At 37.5% G+C, this 21,608-nt stretch overlaps 1 protein-coding gene across 1 annotated transcript; it reads left to right on the top strand.

The window, feature by feature from the left end:
* Positions 1-753: 753 nt before the first annotated feature.
* Positions 754-20,752, top strand: CTR9 (CTR9 homolog, Paf1/RNA polymerase II complex component). Its single transcript, XM_072338352.1, has 25 exons — positions 754-925; positions 2,400-2,498; positions 2,996-3,235; positions 3,719-3,836; positions 4,345-4,434; positions 5,652-5,800; positions 8,294-8,401; positions 8,856-8,963; positions 9,082-9,318; positions 10,119-10,208; positions 10,299-10,427; positions 10,532-10,715; positions 11,726-11,814; positions 12,076-12,261; positions 12,438-12,525; positions 12,777-12,925; positions 15,090-15,206; positions 15,394-15,539; positions 16,206-16,277; positions 16,996-17,131; positions 17,601-17,744; positions 18,169-18,326; positions 18,611-18,707; positions 19,046-19,158; positions 19,388-20,752. Exons 1-25 carry the CDS (start codon positions 881-883, stop codon positions 19,794-19,796), a joined length of 3,501 nt encoding a protein of 1,166 aa, XP_072194453.1. The 5' UTR covers positions 754-880; the 3' UTR covers positions 19,797-20,752.
* Positions 20,753-21,608: the final 856 nt, after the last annotated feature.

Genomic DNA, 21,608 nt, shown 5'->3' with positions numbered 1-21,608 from the left:
CGCAGGGATCTCCAGCAATCTCTTCTCGCCTGCACTGCCAGCCCTTAAATGAAGTCTGGAAGGGGTGGATCCTGGCTCCATCCTTTCTGGTCACTCAGGTGTATTACACACAGCTGAGCTCTCCTGGTTGGCCCTGCCTTCCCACCAGGTGCTCCATCCCTGCTTCAAGCTGCGACTCAGCATTTCTGCATTCCTTATACTTAGTTAAATTCCTTTTCTGTTCCTGAAGAGTGTCTAAAATTACATGTGGTAACAAAGTTCTTAAATTTTGTCCGCTGTCTACTGAATGTATCACAGACATATTTTTAATGGGAAAAATCACTTACTTTTAAGCATGCACTTTCACTGTTTCTATTAATTTCTGCATAATTCCAATTTGTTTCCAGATGTGAAAGCTCCTGTACAGATAAAAGAACTAAGGACGGGTGTAAGTAGGAGAAATGATATTTAAACTTCATCGGAGCGGGCAATTTAGTTCAGAGTCATTCGTGCATAAATAAACGTTCTGATTCAAAGCGTTCATTAAGAACGCTGCTGCTGCTGCTGCAGAGAACAACCGACGCAGCCATAGAGCGGGTTACTCAGCGCTGGCAGAGCTCGCTGAGGGGCGCCGGCGTGGCCGTAGTTACCTCAGCAACAGCGGCGCGCGCCGCAGACCTCCGCGCCTTCCCGCCTCCCCACGCGGGGGCGCGAGGCGGCCCTCGAGGTTCGCGCTTCGCTGCGATTGGCTCCTCGCGCCTGGAGGGCGAGGCTGCACGAGCACGTCCGGGTCATCCCGTGTGTGAGGGGAAGTGCGCGTGTCGTTGCTGGAGCGCGGTGGAGGTCGGCGGCTCGGCGGAACTTGGCGGTTGGCGGCGTCCGCGCCGTTGCCATCGCTATCATGTCGCGAGGGTCCATTGAGATCCCTCTGCGGGACACCGATGAGGCGAGTCGGGGCCGGGATGCGGAGGCGCGGCCTGCTCGTGGGGCGGGAGGGCTCGCGATGTCAAATGCGCGCGGAGCGCTCTTCGTGCGGCTCGCTGTGGGCCGGGGGGGCCCTCAGAGGGTGCAGCCGCTGACAGAGAGCGGCTGGGCGCGTCCGGGTGCTCTGTCCGGTTGCTCCGTCCGGTGTCCTTCGCACGGCCGTGAGAAGGCAGGAGGAGCCGTTTGCTCTCCCACGGTGTTCGTTTTGTATGCATAAGCTGCTTGTACATACTTCAACAAGTTTTACTGTAACTGCTGTAGCGTTTATATATCTCACAAAGCACTGCTGTGTTCTCCGTGCGTTACACGTGAGAGGAGTTGTTATTCTCTGACAGAAACTTCAGCTGTGGGTGTCAGCATGAGTGGATGAGCTCAGTGCTTTTCAAGTTATGATTAAGAATGACTTGAGTCCTGAAGTTCTGGATTAATCACTAAGGACTTCTGTAATATACCATTTTATAATCAAATCCTAATAAAATTGAAGGCCTTATAAACTGAGGGGCTCTGACTTAGTCTTGGGGATGGGAGTCCCTGTGTAGGTAACAGGACAGACCTGGTTATAACAGCTGCACTGCTTTCTCACTGTGAAGCTGAGTAGTGATGTGGATGGTTAGTATCACGCGCAGTACAAGATAATAGCTGAGAGGTCAGGCACTTAAATGGTGTTAGACCTTAAATAGACATTCCACCGTGAGACCATTTGTTCCTTTTCATTCGTTTTTTCATATCAGAAGTGTGAACCCACTTGGTGAAATTGTGCTTGTTAAATAATGATGTTGTGGTTCTTGACATCAACCTCCTGTAGCTGCAGGTGTCCGTGTTCATGGCAGGGGAACTGGACTTGATGGCCTTAACGGTTCTTGCTAACAGATGATTCTATGATTCTGTCTTTTGCTCATTATGACTGTAGTATTAGTGATCAGAAATATATTCTGTCATGTTTGCTACTTCAATAATCTCATTAATTTGGGCATAGAGGAAAACTGTAGCATTCTTAGATGTGTCTTAGAAATGGATTCTGTAATAGCCCAGTCCTTGGATCATTTTAACTGTGTTATAGATCTTTGTTTTACCTGTAGGATGTGGTTTAAGAATAGAGCAGCTCTTGAAGGGATGTATGTGTTGGCAAGTTGGTTAGTTGATTGTTAGCTGAAGTGTGAACTTCCAGAGCCTGACATGAATGGTGGAAAAAAGTTAAATTAGTAACTTGTCTCTGACCGCTATCCCAAACACTGGGCTCTTTTCTCAGGTGTTTGTGAGAGGCCAGCATTTTTGTACTTTCCAGAATAAAAAACACCATCGCTTCTTTCTCCACTACTTTGTTTGAACAGAATTTTTTGTTTTGTGTGCTGAAATGTCCAGCTTGCTTTGAGCTCAATGATAAATAAAAACTGTTAAAACTTTATGAGTAAAAGATCTGTGCTGTTTGGTTGTAGGTTATTGAGCTTGACTTCGATCAATTACCTGAGGGTGATGAAGTTATAAGTATACTGAAACAGGAACACACACAACTGCACATATGGATTGCCTTGGCGGTGAGTATATGTTCAACCGTGTATTCAGATGATCAAGGAATTCCACTTACTTTTATGACTGGGGATAATTGAATTCAGAACTGGAACTAAATTTGACAGTTTGGTAACAGGTTCAAAGTGGATACTTCTGAACTGACATGTTAACATTTTTAACTTTGTCTTTTCTCATGAAACGAAGCTGCTTGATCCCCACTCTCCTCTGTTGTTTGTTATTTTTTGTAGTTGTTATTGTTATTTTTTCCATATTTTTACCGTTTTGCATCTTTGATTTTGTACTTCATAAAAAATGGAGTGTTATTTATACTGATGAAAGTACAGGGAAGTATGCAAAAAGTACAAAAGTTCAGAGCTGATGATTTATAATAAATACTAGTAAGACTTCTGAAAAACTTGGGATGATGATGGAAAAAATATTGCTAATATCAGAGTGTCTTTGATTTATTGCTTTGTTTATGTGGCTTATAGAACTGTCCATTAAAATCATGTATGTTTTACAGCTGGAATATTACAAACAAGGAAAAACAGAAGACTTTGTAAAGCTGTTGGAAGCTGCACGCATAGATGGGAACCTGGACTATAGAGATCATGAAAAAGATCAAATGACATGTCTGGATACTCTGGCAGCATATTATGTACAGCAGGCTCGAAAGGAGAAGAACAAGGATAACAAGAAGGAGCTCATTACACAAGCTACCTTATTATATACTATGGCTGACAAAATCATCATGTATGATCAGGTAAAAAGAATCTGTAAAAACCATGTTTGTAAAATTTTTAATGATTCTTTTTAGTTTAATTTCAGCATATTTTCTGTGTGAATTCAAAAAGATCTTCTAAAGAAAGCAAATATTGATTCACTAAAGGGAAAGTAAAAAGTGCTTTTAACTCTGGCATAACACTTGAAAATATCTGAAATGAGTGTGTGGTGCTTCCAGGAATAAATAGTTATCTCTAGCTGGGAGCACCTAATAGAACTGCATACATCAACTTCTGTGGGTTTGGGAAGGCAGGGTTGGTTGTTATTCTTTTGCTTGTTTATGTGAACTTTGAGACAGTTATCATCTGTTTAAACACACTTTTTGATTTTGCTTATCCTGATGCAAGAGAAATAAATTAATCATTGAAAAAGTCCTATTGCACAGCCAAATAATCTCTCCCGTAGTCTTATCTTCGTACTTTATGAAGATAAATGTTGCAAATATTTTGTCTTTTTTATCTAGAATCACTTGCTGGGAAGAGCCTGTTTTTGTCTGCTCGAAGGTGATAAGATGGACCAGGCTGATGCACAGTTCCATTTTGTGCTTAACCAGTCTCCAAATAATATTCCAGCCCTTCTTGGTATGAGTTTATGGATGTTTGTGTAAAAAAAAAAAACAACACAAAAAAACCCCAAAAACAAAACAAAAAAAGCAACCCTGATTTCTCTACTTGAATTTTGGATTGAGTTATGTGCTTAGGAAAGTGATCTGTACGTAAGCAGAGAGAGAAAGAAGGGGATGAAGAAGTATGAGCTTTTGATCAGAAGTACATTACAGATATTTATTTTTCTTTATTCTCTAATTAATTCAATCTTAGTAAATGCCTTTATTCTGCACTAGGAAAGAATAAAGTTTAAGTGGGAAGCCAGGAAAGTGTAAATTGAATGTATTCCATTGTTATTTTATATTGGACATCATCAAAGGTACCAAAACAGCTGCAGCTGTCTGAATTTTCTGTTAGGTTTTTGATGGTCGCTTTTGAACACTGGTACAACACAAGTTCAGTAAATGATACTTATGTGCTGATTTACAGCAGCTTTGGTTTTTTGTTTCTGATTAATTTGTAACTGATAGATATGTTTTAACAGGTAAAGCATGCATTTCTTTCAACAAGAAAGATTATAGAGGAGCCCTTGCGTACTACAAGAAAGCACTGCGTACCAATCCAGGTTGTCCAGGTAAGACAGAAACCATTTGGTAGTGGAAGCGTCTAACTCAGATCTTCCTAATTTGAGTATCTCTGGGCTTATTTGTGTTCTATAGCGGTCCAAAAGATCCATCCCAGAGCTACCACAAAAAAAAACCTTCATCCTCTTTGCAGAGTTGAGATGTTTGTTGACCTGCTATGCAACTTAACTGTTAGAGAAGGAAATCATGTTGAGGAAGATGCTTATATTTTTTTCCCCACTTATTACCTTCTGCAGCTATTGGAGAATGAGAAGTTGTGTATTAAAATTGTGTGGAACTGTGAGGAAAGTACTGTTCAAGACTACAAGCTCCTGAATAAGGATTAAGGGAATTATGTCAGTGTGTTAGCATTAATAATGAAACAACATGAAATGTAGAATTCTACCCTTACTCTATGATAAGAGTTTTTATTATGTTGTATAGTTTTCTTAATGCAGAAATCTGGAAAAGCTGTAAAAGCGATGCATGTGCTTTAGAAATAGTAGTAAAGGATATTTGCATTAGGATCATAAATGCTCTAAAATCTTCTGAGGGTTGTGATGTGCTTTTGCAAAACTTATCTGAAAAAGGTTTCTGCAAAGCTGATGTGCATTCTGTAGTCTGGCTTAGTGTAAGAATCACTGCTGCTGAAATAAGTCTAGAAATGTAAGCCATACTTTGAAACTAATGTATTTTATTCTCACTGTATGTAAATGTCTCTGTATTTGTAGTCCTGAAAGAGCGGGACAATGTAAATCCTCTATGTTAGCTTGTCTGTACAGGTCATGGAAGTTAGTCGATGATAAAACAGCATTTTGCTAACGGTGAACCGATTGTTTGAGATGGAATGCCTAGCACACTCGTTAATTAAATTGTATTGTGAAGGCCTCCTAGTCTCAGGTGAACTTGAACTTGCCAAGACACTTGCAGCCTTTTCATCTGACAATTTTTATTCACGTCTTTCTTATTTTTGTTACGTTTCAATAGAAGTAATATTACATTTGGTTATTTTTTGAGTATTTTGGAGATGTATGCCAGTCTGGAGAAATCTTATGAAGAAACCTACAAAAGTTAACTTTGCTACTTGGTGAGGGAGGTTGTCCTTTAAAACAACAGATCATTAGAAGGCTTTTCAGGTTTTAAAAAAGTATTGCTGCTCAGTGTGTTTTAAAAAAATAAGAAGTTGTTGCAATTTTGGGATTCTGAATGGTGTCACCTTGTTCTCCAGCTGAGGTTCGGTTAGGTATGGGGCATTGCTTTGTGAAACTGAACAAGTTGGAAAAAGCTCGCTTGGCATTCAGCAGAGCTCTGGAGCTTAATTCAAAATGCGTGGGAGCTTTGGTTGGACTGGCTGTCCTGGAACTCAATAATAAAGAGGTGGGTCTGACTTAACTATAAGCCCTACTCCCTTGAAATGGGAAAGTTTTTATCATTTGAAGGGCACTCCAGGTTTTAAGAGGGGTACTAAAATGTGTGATTAAATAATTTCAGCCTGTGTTACTGTTGAATGATATTACAGGTTTGTACCTAAAGTACGCACTGAATAAGTTTCTTTTAGTTAAAAAGTCAATTGTGTTGCTTATAGAGGTGCTTCTCGAAGCACAGAAAGTCCCTGGTGAGATGTTTGAATACAGATCTGGTAAGGAAGTGATGATTTTAAAGATCTTTAATGAGCAATATTTACATATCTGATAGCCAGCCTTGCTTAATGGAGTTTCAAATGTACGAGTACATGAGTTTGTACTCAAGATGATCTGAAAGTTCTCAAATACTTGGAGACCTCATTTAAGATGACAGCTATATCCAGAGCATCAGGATTTTTTTTCTGAAAGAGCATCTGCTAGCAGGAAGATCATGGTAAAAGATGTGGTCCTAGGAGATTTGTCCCAGGCTTTCAGGGCTTTATGGAACATAACCTTTCATACAGCTGTGCAAGTTGTGCTGAAGCTAACTTGGAACATATGCTGCATAGTAAACCAAGGAATCAACAAGAACAAATTTTAACTAGGCTGGTGAAATCAAAGTAGCAGCCATACCTCTCTAGATGTTGTATTAGTAGAAAACTGTACTGTCATAAAACTTAACTTGAGATTGTATGATCTGAGATGGCCGATCTATGCTAAGAAAGTTATCAGTGGAAGATGGGACCTTTAATGTTTGAAATAAATAAATAAGCAAATAAATTACCAACCTCTCTTGCCTAATTTTATGTTGCTAAAATTCAATATTGTTATAGTATTGCTTTCTGGAGAGCTCATAGCTGTCTAGGAAAGAGCTTTTTTAAGTACAGAATATCTGAAAATGACTTAGTTTACGAAGTCATGGGAAAAAATTATTTTAGGCTTCCATGAATAATTTGAGTAAACGTGACTATGAGAATTTTTTTCCCCATAAAGCTCCAGGGACAACCAAAAAACATTCTAAGGTCAGATCATAACAAATAATTCTGTGGGCAAGAAACTGATGAAATCTGCTATTTTAAATGTTTTATTCCCTGGAAATTTTTAAATCTTTTGACTTAAGTCCCCTTAAAGTTTGCAAAGCTGTGACTAGAAACTGACACACTCAAATACGTTATTTCTTTTTCTAAGGAATGTATCATATGTGCTTTACCCTTATTTCCCCAACTTGCACTGCAATATTAGTGTAACATTAGAGTTGACAGTGATTTCAGGGTACAAACTTTTAATTGATTTCTCCCATGTTTAGGTATTGGCAATGTTTCTCCATCCTTGCAGATGTTATGAGGTCAAATGAGGGTCAAGATGGCACTGTGTTCTCACTGGAGTTTGTCTTCTCTCTGGTTTTATTTCATGACGGTGCCTAGGAGCTTTGAGACCTCTGCCCATCTGCTGAGTTTATTTAAAACGACATGAGATCCCAATTACTGGAAAAATCAGACTTAATATGATTATAAAGTCTTTTTTGCCTTTGAAAGTTAAACAAGAATGATTCTGTATCTCCTTGCCAGTCTATATTTTTGTGATAATACTGGACAGATTTTTTAAAATGAAAATTGTTTTTTAAAATGAAATTTGTTTATCTGCCTGTTGGACTTCAGTTTTTATGAGATTGAGACATAAGTTTATTACTAGTTTATTATTACTAGATACATTTTATTTTATTCTTATTCTTAAATACCTACAGATCTAAGATTTTATGTTTGTGATGAGTATGTCAGCAACATCCCCAAAAAATGGCATTTGCTGTATCAGTTTTGAACTTGAACTTGTCATCAAGTCAAACGTGTGCTCATGGAAAGCTTTATTTAAACAGTCAGGTCTCTGTATAAAAAAGAATGTTTTTAGAGTAATATCACTAAGTCAAACTTCTGCCATTTTTTAAATTAGAACTTCATTTCAGTAGTTCTTAACTTAGTATTGGAAATTCTGGTTTAGAATTTGAACATGACAATATTTTCACTTCTCTGCTTAATGAATCATTCAAAGGGTTGAGACTGAAACCAAGCAAGCTCTAGAGATATTGAAGAGTAGAAGGAAGGCTATCAGAGATGTGCAACTGAAATGCCAAAGGACACTAAGGCTACATGATTTTTTTTGTTTTTCCCTAGAAAGTAACACTTTGCTTTTCGTTATTGTTTTTGTTTGCTTATTTCTTTTTTTCCTCTTCCGCACCATCTCTGGTGGTTTCATTATTTGTTTCCAATCTTTATGTTGCTGAATTTCTATTTTTTCTGAGAGCCTAGCACACAGCTGTGTTAGAGATCCTCTGGCCCTGTGAACCGAAGAGTAGTTTTTAGAATCTTAATAATAATAATAATAATAATAATAATAATAATAATAATAATAATAATAATAATAATAATAAAGCTATTGAGAAGCTGCTGATTCCTCTGAATGTTTCATTTAGGCTGATTCCATCAAGAATGGTGTCCAGCTCCTCTCTAGGGCTTACACAATTGATCCCAGTAATCCAATGGTGCTGAATCACTTGGCTAATCACTTCTTCTTCAAGAAGGTAAGCAAGTGGTCTGTGGAATTTTACAGTCAAATACTTAATAACCTCTGAGCAGAAGGGATTCCAGTGTTGGATTTGATCTCATTTCATCAGACTAGGTGGTACAGAATATAGATGATAATATATAGATGAATATGCATTAAGTTTTTAACTTAATTTTTGATAAACTTTTCTTAAGGAGGCCAAAAATAGTACATTCATTTCTTTAATCAAGCTCACTTAAATCTCCTGAAGGGATTTCCATTTTTTTGTTGTTTGTTTTTCCTTCTCCCTTCTGGGTTTTAAAACTTGCAAAAGATAAGGATTAAAGAGAGAACAGGAACCTCTAAAACTGAATTTATTGTTATTTAGTAAATGATATGGCTAAAGATTTCCTTTATTTGCTGTGTATTCTTGTGTAAACAATACATGACTTGACTAAATAAAATGAAGTCTTTCAAATTCATTTATTTAGGATTACGGTAAAGTACAACACTTGGCTCTTCATGCTTTTCATAATACCGAAGTTGAAGCAATGCAGGCAGAGAGTTGTTACCAGCTGGCTAGGTCTTTTCATGTACAGGTAGGACAACTTTTTAAAGCCTATCTTTGAAGTTTTGCACCTAAAATTCTTCTTTAAAATGTTCAGAAAAAGCTTACATGTGAAAGCACTACCTGCTCTTTCTTTAATTTTTGTTTAGGAAGATTATGATCAAGCTTTCCAGTATTACTACCAAGCCACTCAGTTCGCCTCATCTTCTTTTGTACTTCCCTTTTTTGGATTGGGTCAAATGTACATTTATAGAGGGGACAAGGAGAATGCATCGCAATGCTTTGAAAAAGTTTTGAAAGCCTATCCTAACAATTATGAGACCATGAAAATCCTTGGATCTCTTTATGCAGCTTCAGAAGACCAGGAGAAACGGGATATTGCAAAGGTGAGTTGTGCTTCTGCCAGCATTGTGCTTCTACATGCAAGAGTGTAACTTAAGTTACAGAATCTTTTTTTCAAGTCTGATTTTCAAGGTGCATGAAACACAGTTAACTGACTCTGAATATACAATATTTAATATTTGCTGTCATGTGAGATCATCTTACCTGTGGAGTGCTACAACTTCTTAACAGAACTGGGGCTAGTCTCTGGGTAAAACAACTTGAGAAATTCAGAGGAGCCCTAGCTTCACATTTACCTACTTACTGTTAAAAGGCAGAATGCTTCCCAAGTTTAGTAGTGATTTCCTGAAGATGTAAAGTTAGCTGGGAATTCCAGAAAACACTCATCATGGCTTACATGAAAAAACAGTGTTAGTGTGGTTTTGCTGTTTTCTTTAATAAAAGATTTTATTAAAGTAATATTGGTTAAATGTGTGCACATACTATTAGCCATCACTTTCTAGCTTCTTATATTGGTGTGACACTTAGTACTTTCCACATCTCTAAAACTTTAAAACCTGTATTACATTACATTTGCCCAGGGGGGGAGTGGAGTCTCCTTCTCTGGAGATATTCAAGACCCTTCTGGACGCCTACTTGTGTGACCTGGTGTAGGGGAACTGCTTTGGCAGGGGTTTGGACTTGATGATCTCTGGAGGTCCCTTCCAACCCCTATGATTCTGTGATTCTGCAAAGAAGAAGAAAGTAGCAAAGAAGAAAACTAGCAAATAACTTTGCTCTTTAGTTGAGTTTTAATATTTTCTGTGTCCACAAAAAAGTGTGATTATTTTCTGCCGTTTCTCAGGGACATCTAAAGAAGGTCACAGAACAATATCCTGATGATGTAGAGGCATGGATTGAGCTAGCCCAAATCCTAGAACAGACTGACATACAGGTAATTGATGATAAACACTGATTGAATGACATACATGCTTTTTATGCATGCAAAGCTCATTCTTTTCTTTCTTGCTTTTTATTTGTACAGGGTGCACTGTCAGCTTACGGTACAGCCACACGCATTCTGCAAGAGAAAGTACAGGCTGATGTCCCACCAGAGATTTTGAATAATGTGGGTGCTCTGCACTTCAGGCTGGGAAACTTAGGGGAAGCGAAGGTATGTAATTATTGGAAGTTTGAATTGAATTTTATGATCACCCAGAAGTTTTCCTCTAAGAACATTCTGGACTGTTTTGTTCTTTTTTTCTTTTTATACTTTAGAAATATTTTTTGGCATCACTGGATCGTGCAAAAGCAGAAGCTGAACATGATGAGCATTATTACAATGCTATCTCTGTAACAACATCCTATAACCTGGCCAGACTGTATGAAGCGATGTGTGAATTTCACGAAGCGGAAAAGCTGTATAAAAACATTTTAAGAGAGCATCCTAATTATGTTGATTGTAAGAAACATTTGATATTTTAGTTCTTAGATCTTTCTTAAAATACCAAAAAACTTTCAATTCAGTGTCTTCTGGTCTCCTTCCATCTGTCCTTGTTTCTTTCGTAGTAGTTGTAGGGCCTTCTTGCCTGCCATTTTCTCTCTATGTTTTTCTAAGCCTGAATCATTTTTATAGTCTGGTCTCCAGGCATAAGACCTCTGATTATTGGAAAATCTTTACTGTACTTGAAAAATCTAGCAAGACTAGCTTGTCTAGACTTGTGTGCCTTTTCTCCCTGACTGCTCCCCCTTGCTCCTCTCCCCAAAACCCTTAGCACCTCAGCACTCGTGCAATCAGGGCTATCCACTCCGTATGTCCAGCCTCTGCAACCCTAAGTGTTCGCATCAGTGGAAATACAATGACTATACCAAATACTCTCTATCGTGGACCCTTGGCCTTCCTCCGTGGAAGAAGAGATGTTGAAGGCATCAGTGCAGCTGCTGTGGCATGTCTTGTTTTGTTGTTTTTTGTTTTTTTTTTCTCTTTGCTTTATTCTATCTCTTGTTTCCAAGTATCCAATCTGATATGTTCTCTGTAAAGGAGACGTGATACCACTTGCTTAGCAAGCTGCAGCATGTTCTAGCCTACTCTATAGCCCTATCTCTTGTCTATTACTGCTCCTTGATATCTGGTAGTTTTTGCAAAGCCTGCAGAGGTGGGAGAATTATTTAATGTGGAGAGAGGAAAAATTGTATAACATACGTGGTGTTCATTATTAGAGGTTGCTTGAATGTCAGTAGCTTGTGGAAACACGTAAATTAAGTTAAATTTTACAGTCAGAAATTTGCAGTTTCTACATCATCCTTGTGTATGGAGTTCATCTTTACGTAGTGCATGTCATCTTGAATAGAACATGAGAAGTGTCTTAAAGATTGCTTTTGAAGTATATGTGTGACTAGTGTTCTTCATATTTGAGATCACTTGAATCTGTTTCTTGATTGATTGTTTGTTGTTGTTTTCTTTATTTTTAGGCTACTTGCGCTTGGGTGCTATGGCTAGGGATAAAGGTAACTTTTATGAGGCTTCTGATTGGTTTAAGGAAGCACTTCAGATAAATCAGGTTTGTAACCCTTTAACTGTTCTAATTGAAAACACTTAACACTGCTTATTCTTTCAATTTTGTTTTCCTTCTGTTGTGGTTCTATATTGTTTGTTGACATAAACTAAGGAAAAGAGTGAGAACTGCTATAACCTGTTCTTTAATTTTTTTTTTTACTTTCAATATGGAATTTTATTTAACAAGAATGGCATTTTATACCTGGTAAAGTAACCTTGTATGGGAAGATAGTGCCTTTGCAATTGACAGTAAACTTTTTCTCAGGACCATCCGGATGCTTGGTCTCTTATTGGTAATCTTCATTTGGCTAAACAAGAGTGGGGCCCCGGACAGAAGAAATTTGAAAGAATATTGAAGCAGCCTTCCACACAGAATGATACTTACTCCATGCTGGCTCTTGGCAATGTCTGGTTGCAGACTCTACATCAACCCACGAGGGACAGAGAAAAGGTAATGGGCATCCATCTGTTCCATGTGTGTGATTTTACTTATTTAATTTTTGTTAGCTACTTAGTGTGCTTTTGTTTTTGCCTCTTTGGCATGTTACAGTCCATAAAAATACTAGGTAGGTTTTTTAATACTTGATTATATCGATGAGTGAACAACTTTGATACTTCTCTCCACAGGAAAAACGTCATCAGGACCGTGCGTTAGCAATCTACAAGCAAGTACTCAGAAATGATCCAAAGAACTTGTATGCTGCTAATGGCATAGGTGAATGCTAGACTAGTTTTTCTTAAAATGTGGTTGATAGTATTTTTATGTTTTATACTTTAATACATATAGAATTGTTTTTGCAGAGCCTGCACGTTATTTAGTGGAGCACATGAAAGAATAGCTTTCATATGATAGCTATGTCAGTTTTTATTGGGAAACTTGATTCAGGCAATATTTTATTTTCTTTGGCAGGAGTACATAGTACATGAACTTGGAAGCTTACACTGTACATATTACTTTCCCCTTAGGAGCTGTCTTGGCGCATAAAGGATATTTCCGTGAAGCTCGTGATGTTTTTGCCCAAGTGAGAGAGGCAACAGCAGATATCAGTGATGTGTGGCTGAATTTGGCACATATCTATGTAGAACAGAAACAGTACATCAGTGCTGTGCAGATGGTAACATCTCTAAATTGAACTACATAATGTGTTGGGTTAGATGACTTCTGGATGGTTCTTAGCTGTCATTGGCAGCTGCTAAGTTTCTGAATAATATTTTAACAGTTCATACGTTTATTTCTTGCAATACTATTTGCTGTCAAGTATAAATTTAAACTGCCAAATGCTTTTTTTTTTTTAAGGTAGCAGAGTTAAAATACAGTTGGGTTTGAATTTCAGTCTGGGAACTCTTTTTGTCACAGAGGTTTCAGTTGGTGTAGTTAGTGTATGTGATTTATTTTCAGATGTTACTGAAATAAGTAAATACAGTTTGCTGCTGGGATATTTTTAATACCAACACTTCCTAGTCTTATTTATGCAGTTGTTCGCAAGAACAGTTGGAGATGTTTAGAAAACTAACTACCATGATTTCTCTTGCTACGCTTGCAACCACTGGGTAATTTATGTTGAGAGCTTTCTTGAGGTCATCTAGTTCAACCCACTCAAGCAAACTAACTTCCAAGTATCAACCCACACTACTTAAGTTAGTTGATCAAAAAGTGTACAAACAAGCTTAAAAAAATATATTGGTCAAGACGGAAGCTCAGAAAAACTTGTTCCATTAAGCTTTATTCAACATTGAGTCTCAAAAATACTTAATTCAGAGCTATCCTAAAGCTTATTTTTGATGGAGCTCTTTAGCAGAGTCTGTGGTGATAGAACAAAGGGAAATGGTTTCAAGCTCAAAAATTTAGTTTAGATATGACGAAGAAATCTTTTACAGTGAGGCACTGGAACAGGTTACTGATGGATGTGGTTGACGCTCCATCCCCAGAGACTTTCAAGGCCAGGCTGGATAAGGCCCTGGGCAACCTTGTGTGGCTGTGGTGTCTCTGTTCTTTGCAGAGGGGTTGGACTGGATGGCCTTCAGGGGTCCGTTCCTACTCTAAGGATTCTATGATAGTTACAAGGAGGAGATATTGGGCCTTTCATCTCTCAGTAATTTCTCTTCTCCAGTAAACTACTGTTAGAAGGATTTAGTTGCATGATCAATTAGGGTCTGTTGTGTTAGAGTAGAGTCTGCCTTCAGGACCATCTCTGCTCTTAAATGCAAAAAGCTTAATGAAACATCGAATTTTAGCAGTGCAGTGGGGAAACTTACCTTTTGATTTGTCAGAAAATATTGTACTTATTTGCTGATGCATTTAGGTGAAGCTGCTTAGTAGAAATGTGTATATTCACTGTGTTGTTTTATTATTCTCTGGATTCTGCTATACAGTTGGTGCAAGCTGTAGTCTGCAATAGAATAATACTGGACTCAAAGGGAGATGAGTTTAATACACAGCTTAATGAGTTTAATGCACAGCTTACTGCAACATCAGATTTTGTAGTGAGTTCTCAGCTGTAAAGCATTTAAATCCAAGGCAAATTTATGCTGAACACAAAATCTTTGACTCTTGAAGCGAGTGAAATTGGACACTCAGCACCGCACAACCTATGAGTTCTAATTTCTGCATCACGGTACAGGGTAATCTGTAGTTGAGCTGGAAGTAAAGGTTGCTTTGTATTTCTTGTTATTTTGGTGGTTTAGAAATTATGTAAGATTTCTTAGTAACATGGCAAATAAAAGGCACTTTTTAATGAAAAGCATGAGATTCGTGATTGCTTGAAGCTTTACTCTGAGGTGGTAAAATGTAAATTAACAAGAGGTTTTTTTGTTTGAAAGAAGATATAATGTAACTAGAAATAAGTAGCTAGGTGGGCAGAAAATCTTAAAGGTGTGGTTTTATTTTGTAACTGATTGCATCATCTGTATGAAGTTACTACATTTCAATTAATTACATTTTCAATTTTTGAGTATAAATAAGAGACAATAACTGAGAGTGCTCTTAAAATTTGTTTGTTGACCTTTGTAGATGGTACTTGCAAAGTATTCTATATTTAAACATCTACAGAGCCTCCCAGACTGCTCTGGTTTTCAGAAAAATCGAGTTGTTGCTATGGAATAGCAGGAAGGATTCTCTAATGAATGAACAGAGCATCTCTTTACATAGCATAGTATGCTGATTTAAAAGAAAATCCGCACAACAAAAGGCACATTAGCAGTAATACCTCCTAGGAATACAAACCTGCTGGAGTTAACTAACAAAAATAGCTAACCATTGACACCTCTTTTCTATTTCAGTATGAAAACTGCCTCAGAAAGTTCTATAAGCATCAGAACACTGAAGTATTGTTATATCTGGCCCGAGCACTCTTCAAATGTGGGAAATTACAGGAATGTAAGCAGACTTTGTTAAAGGTATGCAGAAAATATCATAGGTCCCAGAACAAAATGAGTGTGAACAAGTACATGTTTAGGTCTGCTTAAATTCAGTAGTCATGAGTTGAAACAGTGGTGTTTATTCTCTTTATACCTCTATTTACCTTATTTGTATACTTCTGTATTACATTGTAGCATGTCATAAAATAAGGCTTTTTATTTACAGGCCAGGCATGTTGCACCAAGTGATACAGTCCTTATGTTTAATGTGGCTTTAGTGCTACAAAGACTAGCTACCTCTGTCTTGAAAGATGAGAAAAGCAATCTGAAGGAGGTACTTAATGCTGTGAAAGAGCTGGAGCTGGCCCACAGGTAAAGATGGTTTATTTCTCATCTTTGTAATATATTTCAGTTCCCTTGCAGTAAATGTGCAGTGTAGATCACAAATTCTGATTTGTGCAAGCAGTCATATCCAACAAAACTTTGTATTGCATTCTAGAGTTCTTAGCAGAAACTAGCTAGGGAGGAAATGGGTAGAAACTGTTGGGCCTGAAAATACTAGGTGTTCAGGCTTTGTTCCACAACTAGTTTTATTTGACCAGGTGGCAAATGTATTTTTAGTGAGTTTTGTAATATGATTAGGAGGGACTTGTTCATGGAAGAATATAGTTGAAAAAGCATTGTGAATTATTCTACAAATTTAATGCTTTTTTGAGGACTTCTTTCAAAGCATCTTGTAAATCTTTGGAGGTAGATCTCAAAATCAAGTCTAATGGTTAATGACTACTAGTTCTTTCTGGATTATTGTTCCCCTTTGGAGTACTTCCAGAGTGTCTTACATTTGGGAACTCTGAATGTACTTGCATACTGTTGTATTAAAAGTGGATGCCTACAAAAAGGCAAAAAATTGGTGAATGCCCTCTTCTGTTGAGTTTCATAAGATTTCAACTTGGGAGCTAATGTTTACTTTTAAGGCAGGATTGCAATAAGTGTGTAACCAATACCACTTTTTTGCTCTTTGTTGTTTTTTCCCTCTAGGTACTTCAGTTACTTAAGTAAAGTGGGTGATAAGATGAGATTTGATTTGGCACTTGCTGCAACAGAAGCCAGGTAAGGAACAAATGTTTTCAGGAGCTAAGGGGAATGCTTTTGTCTTGGTTTTCGAATGTTTGTTTTCCAGAGGAAAACTTGTTTTCAACTGTATTTCAGCTGTCTATTTTACACAACAGCAGAAATCCAAATACGGGTCACTCCCTGTTACTGTTTTGGTTGTTTTCCTTTCTTAATTTTCTAGTATTTCTATGCAATCCTCAACTCTAAATATGTCTTCTGCCATCAGCTGAAACCTGTAAAATTTCTGCTGTATTAATGGCAAGTTTTCCATCAAGGGGAATGTGATAGTTTATTTAAAGATCTCTAGTTCTGCCTATTTTGACTTTAAAGATGATCTCAACAGGCTTGCCTTCATGGAGATTTAAGATAGCTTATGCTGAGTATAGCAGGTCAGCTACTGAGACATGGAATACTTGTTTTGTGCATGCCTAGTCTGCTTCAAATTTTGTGCAGGGAAATGTTTGTACTCAAGCCTGTTAAGATGTGAAACAGTAAGTTCTGAAGTTACATATCGCATATTGCAATTTACAGGTATATTTGCTTACTAGTAGGTGCCTTTGTTAACTCGTTAATCTATCCTGATCTTCTGTTGTACTAGTTCAGATATCTTACTTTTGTCACAAATACAGCATTCTGATGCATACCCTTCATAAAACTGTTTCTGCTTGTGGTATGTCTGCCACCTTCCTTTACTTGAAACCACTGTGTGTTCTAGGCAATGCTCTGACTTACTGAGTCAAGCCCAGTATCATGTGGCTCGGGCACGCAAACAGGATGAAGAAGAGAGGGAGCTGCGTGCAAAGCAAGAACAAGAAAAGGAGCTGCTTCGTCAAAAACTACTTAAAGAACAGGTTTTGATCTGTTATGTTCTGTTAAATTTAAGGATAGACGTTTCTGTTGCTCTGTGATGTTACTGGGTATTACTGATTAAAGTATCAAGCAGACAGTCCTCGTAGTCATAGTAAGTGCTAGCAAAAAAAAAAAAAAAAGTTACAGTTAACAGGTGATATTCTTCCCCAGAGCTTTACAAATACATTTTTATTTTTATAATGTAATCCAGGTGTTGCCTTCTAAAAGCTTTGTCATCAAAATTCTGCGCTGATGGCCTGGATGAGGGAGCCCTTGAGAAAACTAAAACAAAAAAGGTCTTTTGCCTGCTCTAGTATAGATGTTGTACAAAACCTTTTTGACACGTGAACCTCGTGCTGTAACAGATTTGTAAAAATCAGTGTTGCAGTTTCTTGTCAACAGATAACTTGAATACCTGTGAATGTAATAGTACAAATACAACAGTAATGGTAATTTTTCTCTCTGTTTCAGGAAGAGAAGCGCCTAAGAGAAAAAGAAGAACAGAAGAAACTTTTGGAACAAAGAGCTCAATATGTGGAGAAGACAAAGAATATTTTGATGTTCACTGGTGAAGTAGAAGGATCAAAGGAGAAAAAACGTGGTGGTGGAGGCAGGGTAGAACAGAAATTCTTTAACTTCCTCTTTCGCTTTCCCTTTAATAAATGTTATCTCAGGATAACATCAAACATGTAGAGTTTTAATTTCAATCCACTTAACGTCTTTTGTATGAAGTGGTGCAGATTTAATACTCCAGTATAGAAACTGAAAGCTAATGCTTAAGTTCTGACCAAGGTGGCATTACTAAAATCAATTCTTCTTGATGTTTAAAATAACCAGTTTACTAAGTGTAAATTTTGAATTAGTTTCATGCACTCTAACCTGATATCATTAAGAGAAAGTTGTCACAAGAAGGGCTGCGTTTTCATGTCTTGAAAAATGTTTTCATGTAGAGCTTCACTTTTGACTTGCTATCTGGTTGTTTTTACCTTGAAGATAAATAGTAGGCTATATTGTGAGGCCTTTATATTATCTGTTACAGCGTTCCAAAAAAGGAGCAGGGGAATTTGATGAGTTTGTCAATGATGACAGCGATGAAGATTTGCCCATGTCTAGAAAGAAAAAGAAGAGAAAGGGCAGTGGTAGTGAACAAGATGGGGAAGAAGAAGAAGGGGAGAGAAAGAAGAAGAAGAGGAGGAGGTAATTGGTACTTTAATGTCAGACTTTCTTGGGGAAATAATATGGCTGTTAAATTACATTCTCATGCAGTTATTCACTTAAAAAAGCTTAAAAACTGAACAGTTGTTAAGAGGTTAGTGTGATTAAGTATTATAGTGGGTATTTTTAAATAAAAATTACAGAACTCCTATAATAATAAAATATAATAATATTTATAGGCTGCATTTTGGACTGATTTTTTTGTACTTTTAAAGTTTTTTTTCAATTATATACTTGACATAATATAAAATATTATTCTGTTTAAGACCCCAGAAAGCAGACGAGGGTAGTGATGATGAAGAAAACGAAAATGGTCCAAGACCTAAAAAACGGCGCCCACCCAAGGCAGAGAAAAAGAAGGCTGTAAGTTAACTGCTGCGTATCTTCTTTTTTTCTCTAAACATGCATTTGGACTTAAACACCACTGCACTCTACAGAGTTGTAAATGCTGAAAATTATTACAAAAGTAACTGTACCAAACTGCCTTTTGTCCTTCCTCCCTGTTGCTGTATCTGCTTCAGTGCTGAACAGGATATTTCTGAAGCAGTGTACAACAGTTGATAGTAAATGGAAAATTTGGATCAAATTACTTTGGAGTATCTGTTAGAGAGAAGCAGCCTGTTGTGTTTTTTAAATTTGTTTTAAATACTCTATAACCAGCCATGTGAATGAGCAGCTCTTTTTTTTTTCCTGCCCCTAAGCCCAAACCAGAACGTCTGCCTCCTTCAATGAAAGGAAAGATCAAATCAAAAGCCATAATTTCATCTAGTGATGATTCATCTGATGAGGATAAACTCAAGATTGCTGACGATGGGTAAGAATTGTTACTCACTTCTGAAACACTAAAGTTTCAATGCATGCTTTTGAGAGAAATGACATTATTCATAATAATGAGCTAAAGAGAAGCGTTTTGTTGTACTCAAAAACATTACCTTTCATTACTAATGATTCCACTGCCTTTTTCAGTCAGATCATGCAAATGTTCCTGAGATCCTAGCATCCTAATTGGATTGTTGTTTGTTTGTTTGTTTTCTCCTGTACAGACATGCCAGGAATAGCAACAGCGATTCAGATGATGGGGAACAGCAGCACAGCAAACGCATTGTTTCTGATAGTGATTCTGATAACAGAAACAAATCTGGTAGTGAGGCAGGCAGTCCGAGGAGATCCAGTGTCCACCCATCCGAAGAAGATTCTGACAGTGACAGGTCAGCCAGGAAAAGGAGACGGTCAGATTCAGAGCAGTCTGACAATGAGTCTGTGCAGTCAGGAAGAAGTCGTTCAGGTGGTTCAGATAATGAATCTCGCCCAGCTTCTCGCAGTGCTGACTCAGACAGAGATTCTGAGAGAGGATCTGATAACGAGGGTTCTGGAAGAGGATCTGGTAATGAATCTGAACCAGAAGGCTCCAATAATGAGGGGTCTGAAGGGGGTTCGGATGACAGTGATTAGATCTTAAGTTACATCTTTTTAAATGTTCATGTAAATATATTTCAGTTGCAGAGAAAATCCAATTTTTGTATTTGAAAACTTACAGGGAAAAACATCCAATGTTTTAGTAAACTCTTGTGAGACCTTCCTGTGATTCTTTCTATTAGCAACTAATGGATGTTTCTCTAAGTTGGCTTACGGTGTACTCTTAAATCGGAACTGCTGTAGATGAACTGTATTATAGGCAGTGTACCCGGGATGGAATGCATATTAAAACTGTGGAACGTTGAATCTCAGCTTAGGTGGTTCTAGTGTGGCTAAAGTTTTGTTTTCTCTATTTATACATGCATAGATTTCTTGAGACAGTGTTGCAATAAACTGTTCCTGCTAATTTGCTTGGAGTGATTTATTCTAAGCCTTGAAAGGTATAAGAAGAAAATGTTTTGTTTGACAAAGGAGGAAGTTTTGAGGAAGTAGTCTCCAAGTTCGTTTCAGCTTAAATAGGTAGCTGTTGGAGTTGAGCTTTTCTGTATCTTGCATTCATGCATGACGACATGCGCATGTTGTAAACTGCGGTGAGCAAAATTTCTCTTTACAATTGTCTTTGCCTGACGTTTCTGAAAAATCATTCTTTTGCACCACTCTGGAGGAACAAATAAATTCTTTCTGCCTTTGATCGTTGGTTATCAAGTCAGATGTTAGATCTTCACTAAGAGAAGAGCATGTAGATCTCGATAGTATATCACCATTGTTTTTAACGGGTGGTATAGCATAAACTGTATCCCATTTTATTTTTGTTATTTTTCTTTTGGAAAGTCCAGATTGTCACTACTGATAGTTAACATTAAGCACTAAATGAAAGTTAAGTTTCCCATGCTGCTATTTCTGGTCTGCTGTGAGCAGTAACTGTTCTCATTGTGTATGTTTTGCCGTGTGTTTATGGGCTGTTGGTAACCATAGCAGATAAAGTAGAATGTAAAACAAATGAGATATTTCTTTTACTGGCTCAATTTGATAATCAAATTTCTAGAAGTGATCTTAATTAAAATTTAAATGAGTGGTAATAATGCAGAATTAAAGTGTAGCTACCATGTTTGTTGGTTTAGAAGCAAAGCTGAATCTTAACTCAGTCTTATTATTGGTGAATCACTTAGGTAGAAGATATGGCGAGCTCACAAGACTGGCAGCCAGATAGCTTTGAAAGCATGAGCTTGAGAAAAACTTGCTGCCCTTAGAGGAAATGTTCTCCTATCAAGAGGATCACAGCGCAGGTCTTTACCTCTTTCAGATTCAGAAGGAAGCAGTGGACAGACAAGGTACATACCTATGATGCCAAACCAGTGCTTCACTTAATGAAGCAAAAAGTGTGAGAAATTAGAGCTAACTAAAGAAAATTAGTTATAAAAGGACGACTGGCAGCAATGGCAAGCGTCTGAGATATATCAGCTTTTAACAATAGGAAGGAAAAAAACATGTAGCACTTAAGTTTCTAAGAGCTCATTGTTACTGTTCATTCAGATACATCTCCACTGTTACAGCCTTCACTACTGTGCTATTAATTGTCTTCCATTTGACAGATCTGATGGTCTTGGTTTGGTGGTGAATGTTGCAAACTTATTCTCTGTGTGTTTGTGTGTGCGTGCACACACGTGCTAAGAAGGTCTTCAGATCTCACAGCCATTTGGAGAGAATTATGTTCACTAAGCATACATTAAAAGATGTTTCCATATAGACAGTATATGAAGAGGAAAAGCATTTTTTGCACAGTCGGTCTTGTAAGGAGAAGTCATGTCTTGAAAAAGTTTAAAGTAGATGATAAGCAAGTGGCCAATG

This window comes from Excalfactoria chinensis, chromosome 5, assembly GCF_039878825.1.
Source record: "Excalfactoria chinensis isolate bCotChi1 chromosome 5, bCotChi1.hap2, whole genome shotgun sequence".
NCBI lineage: Eukaryota > Metazoa > Chordata > Aves > Galliformes > Phasianidae > Excalfactoria > Excalfactoria chinensis.
The sequence above is the reverse complement of the archived record's forward strand: the minus strand, read 5'-3'. Positions and strand labels throughout refer to the sequence as shown.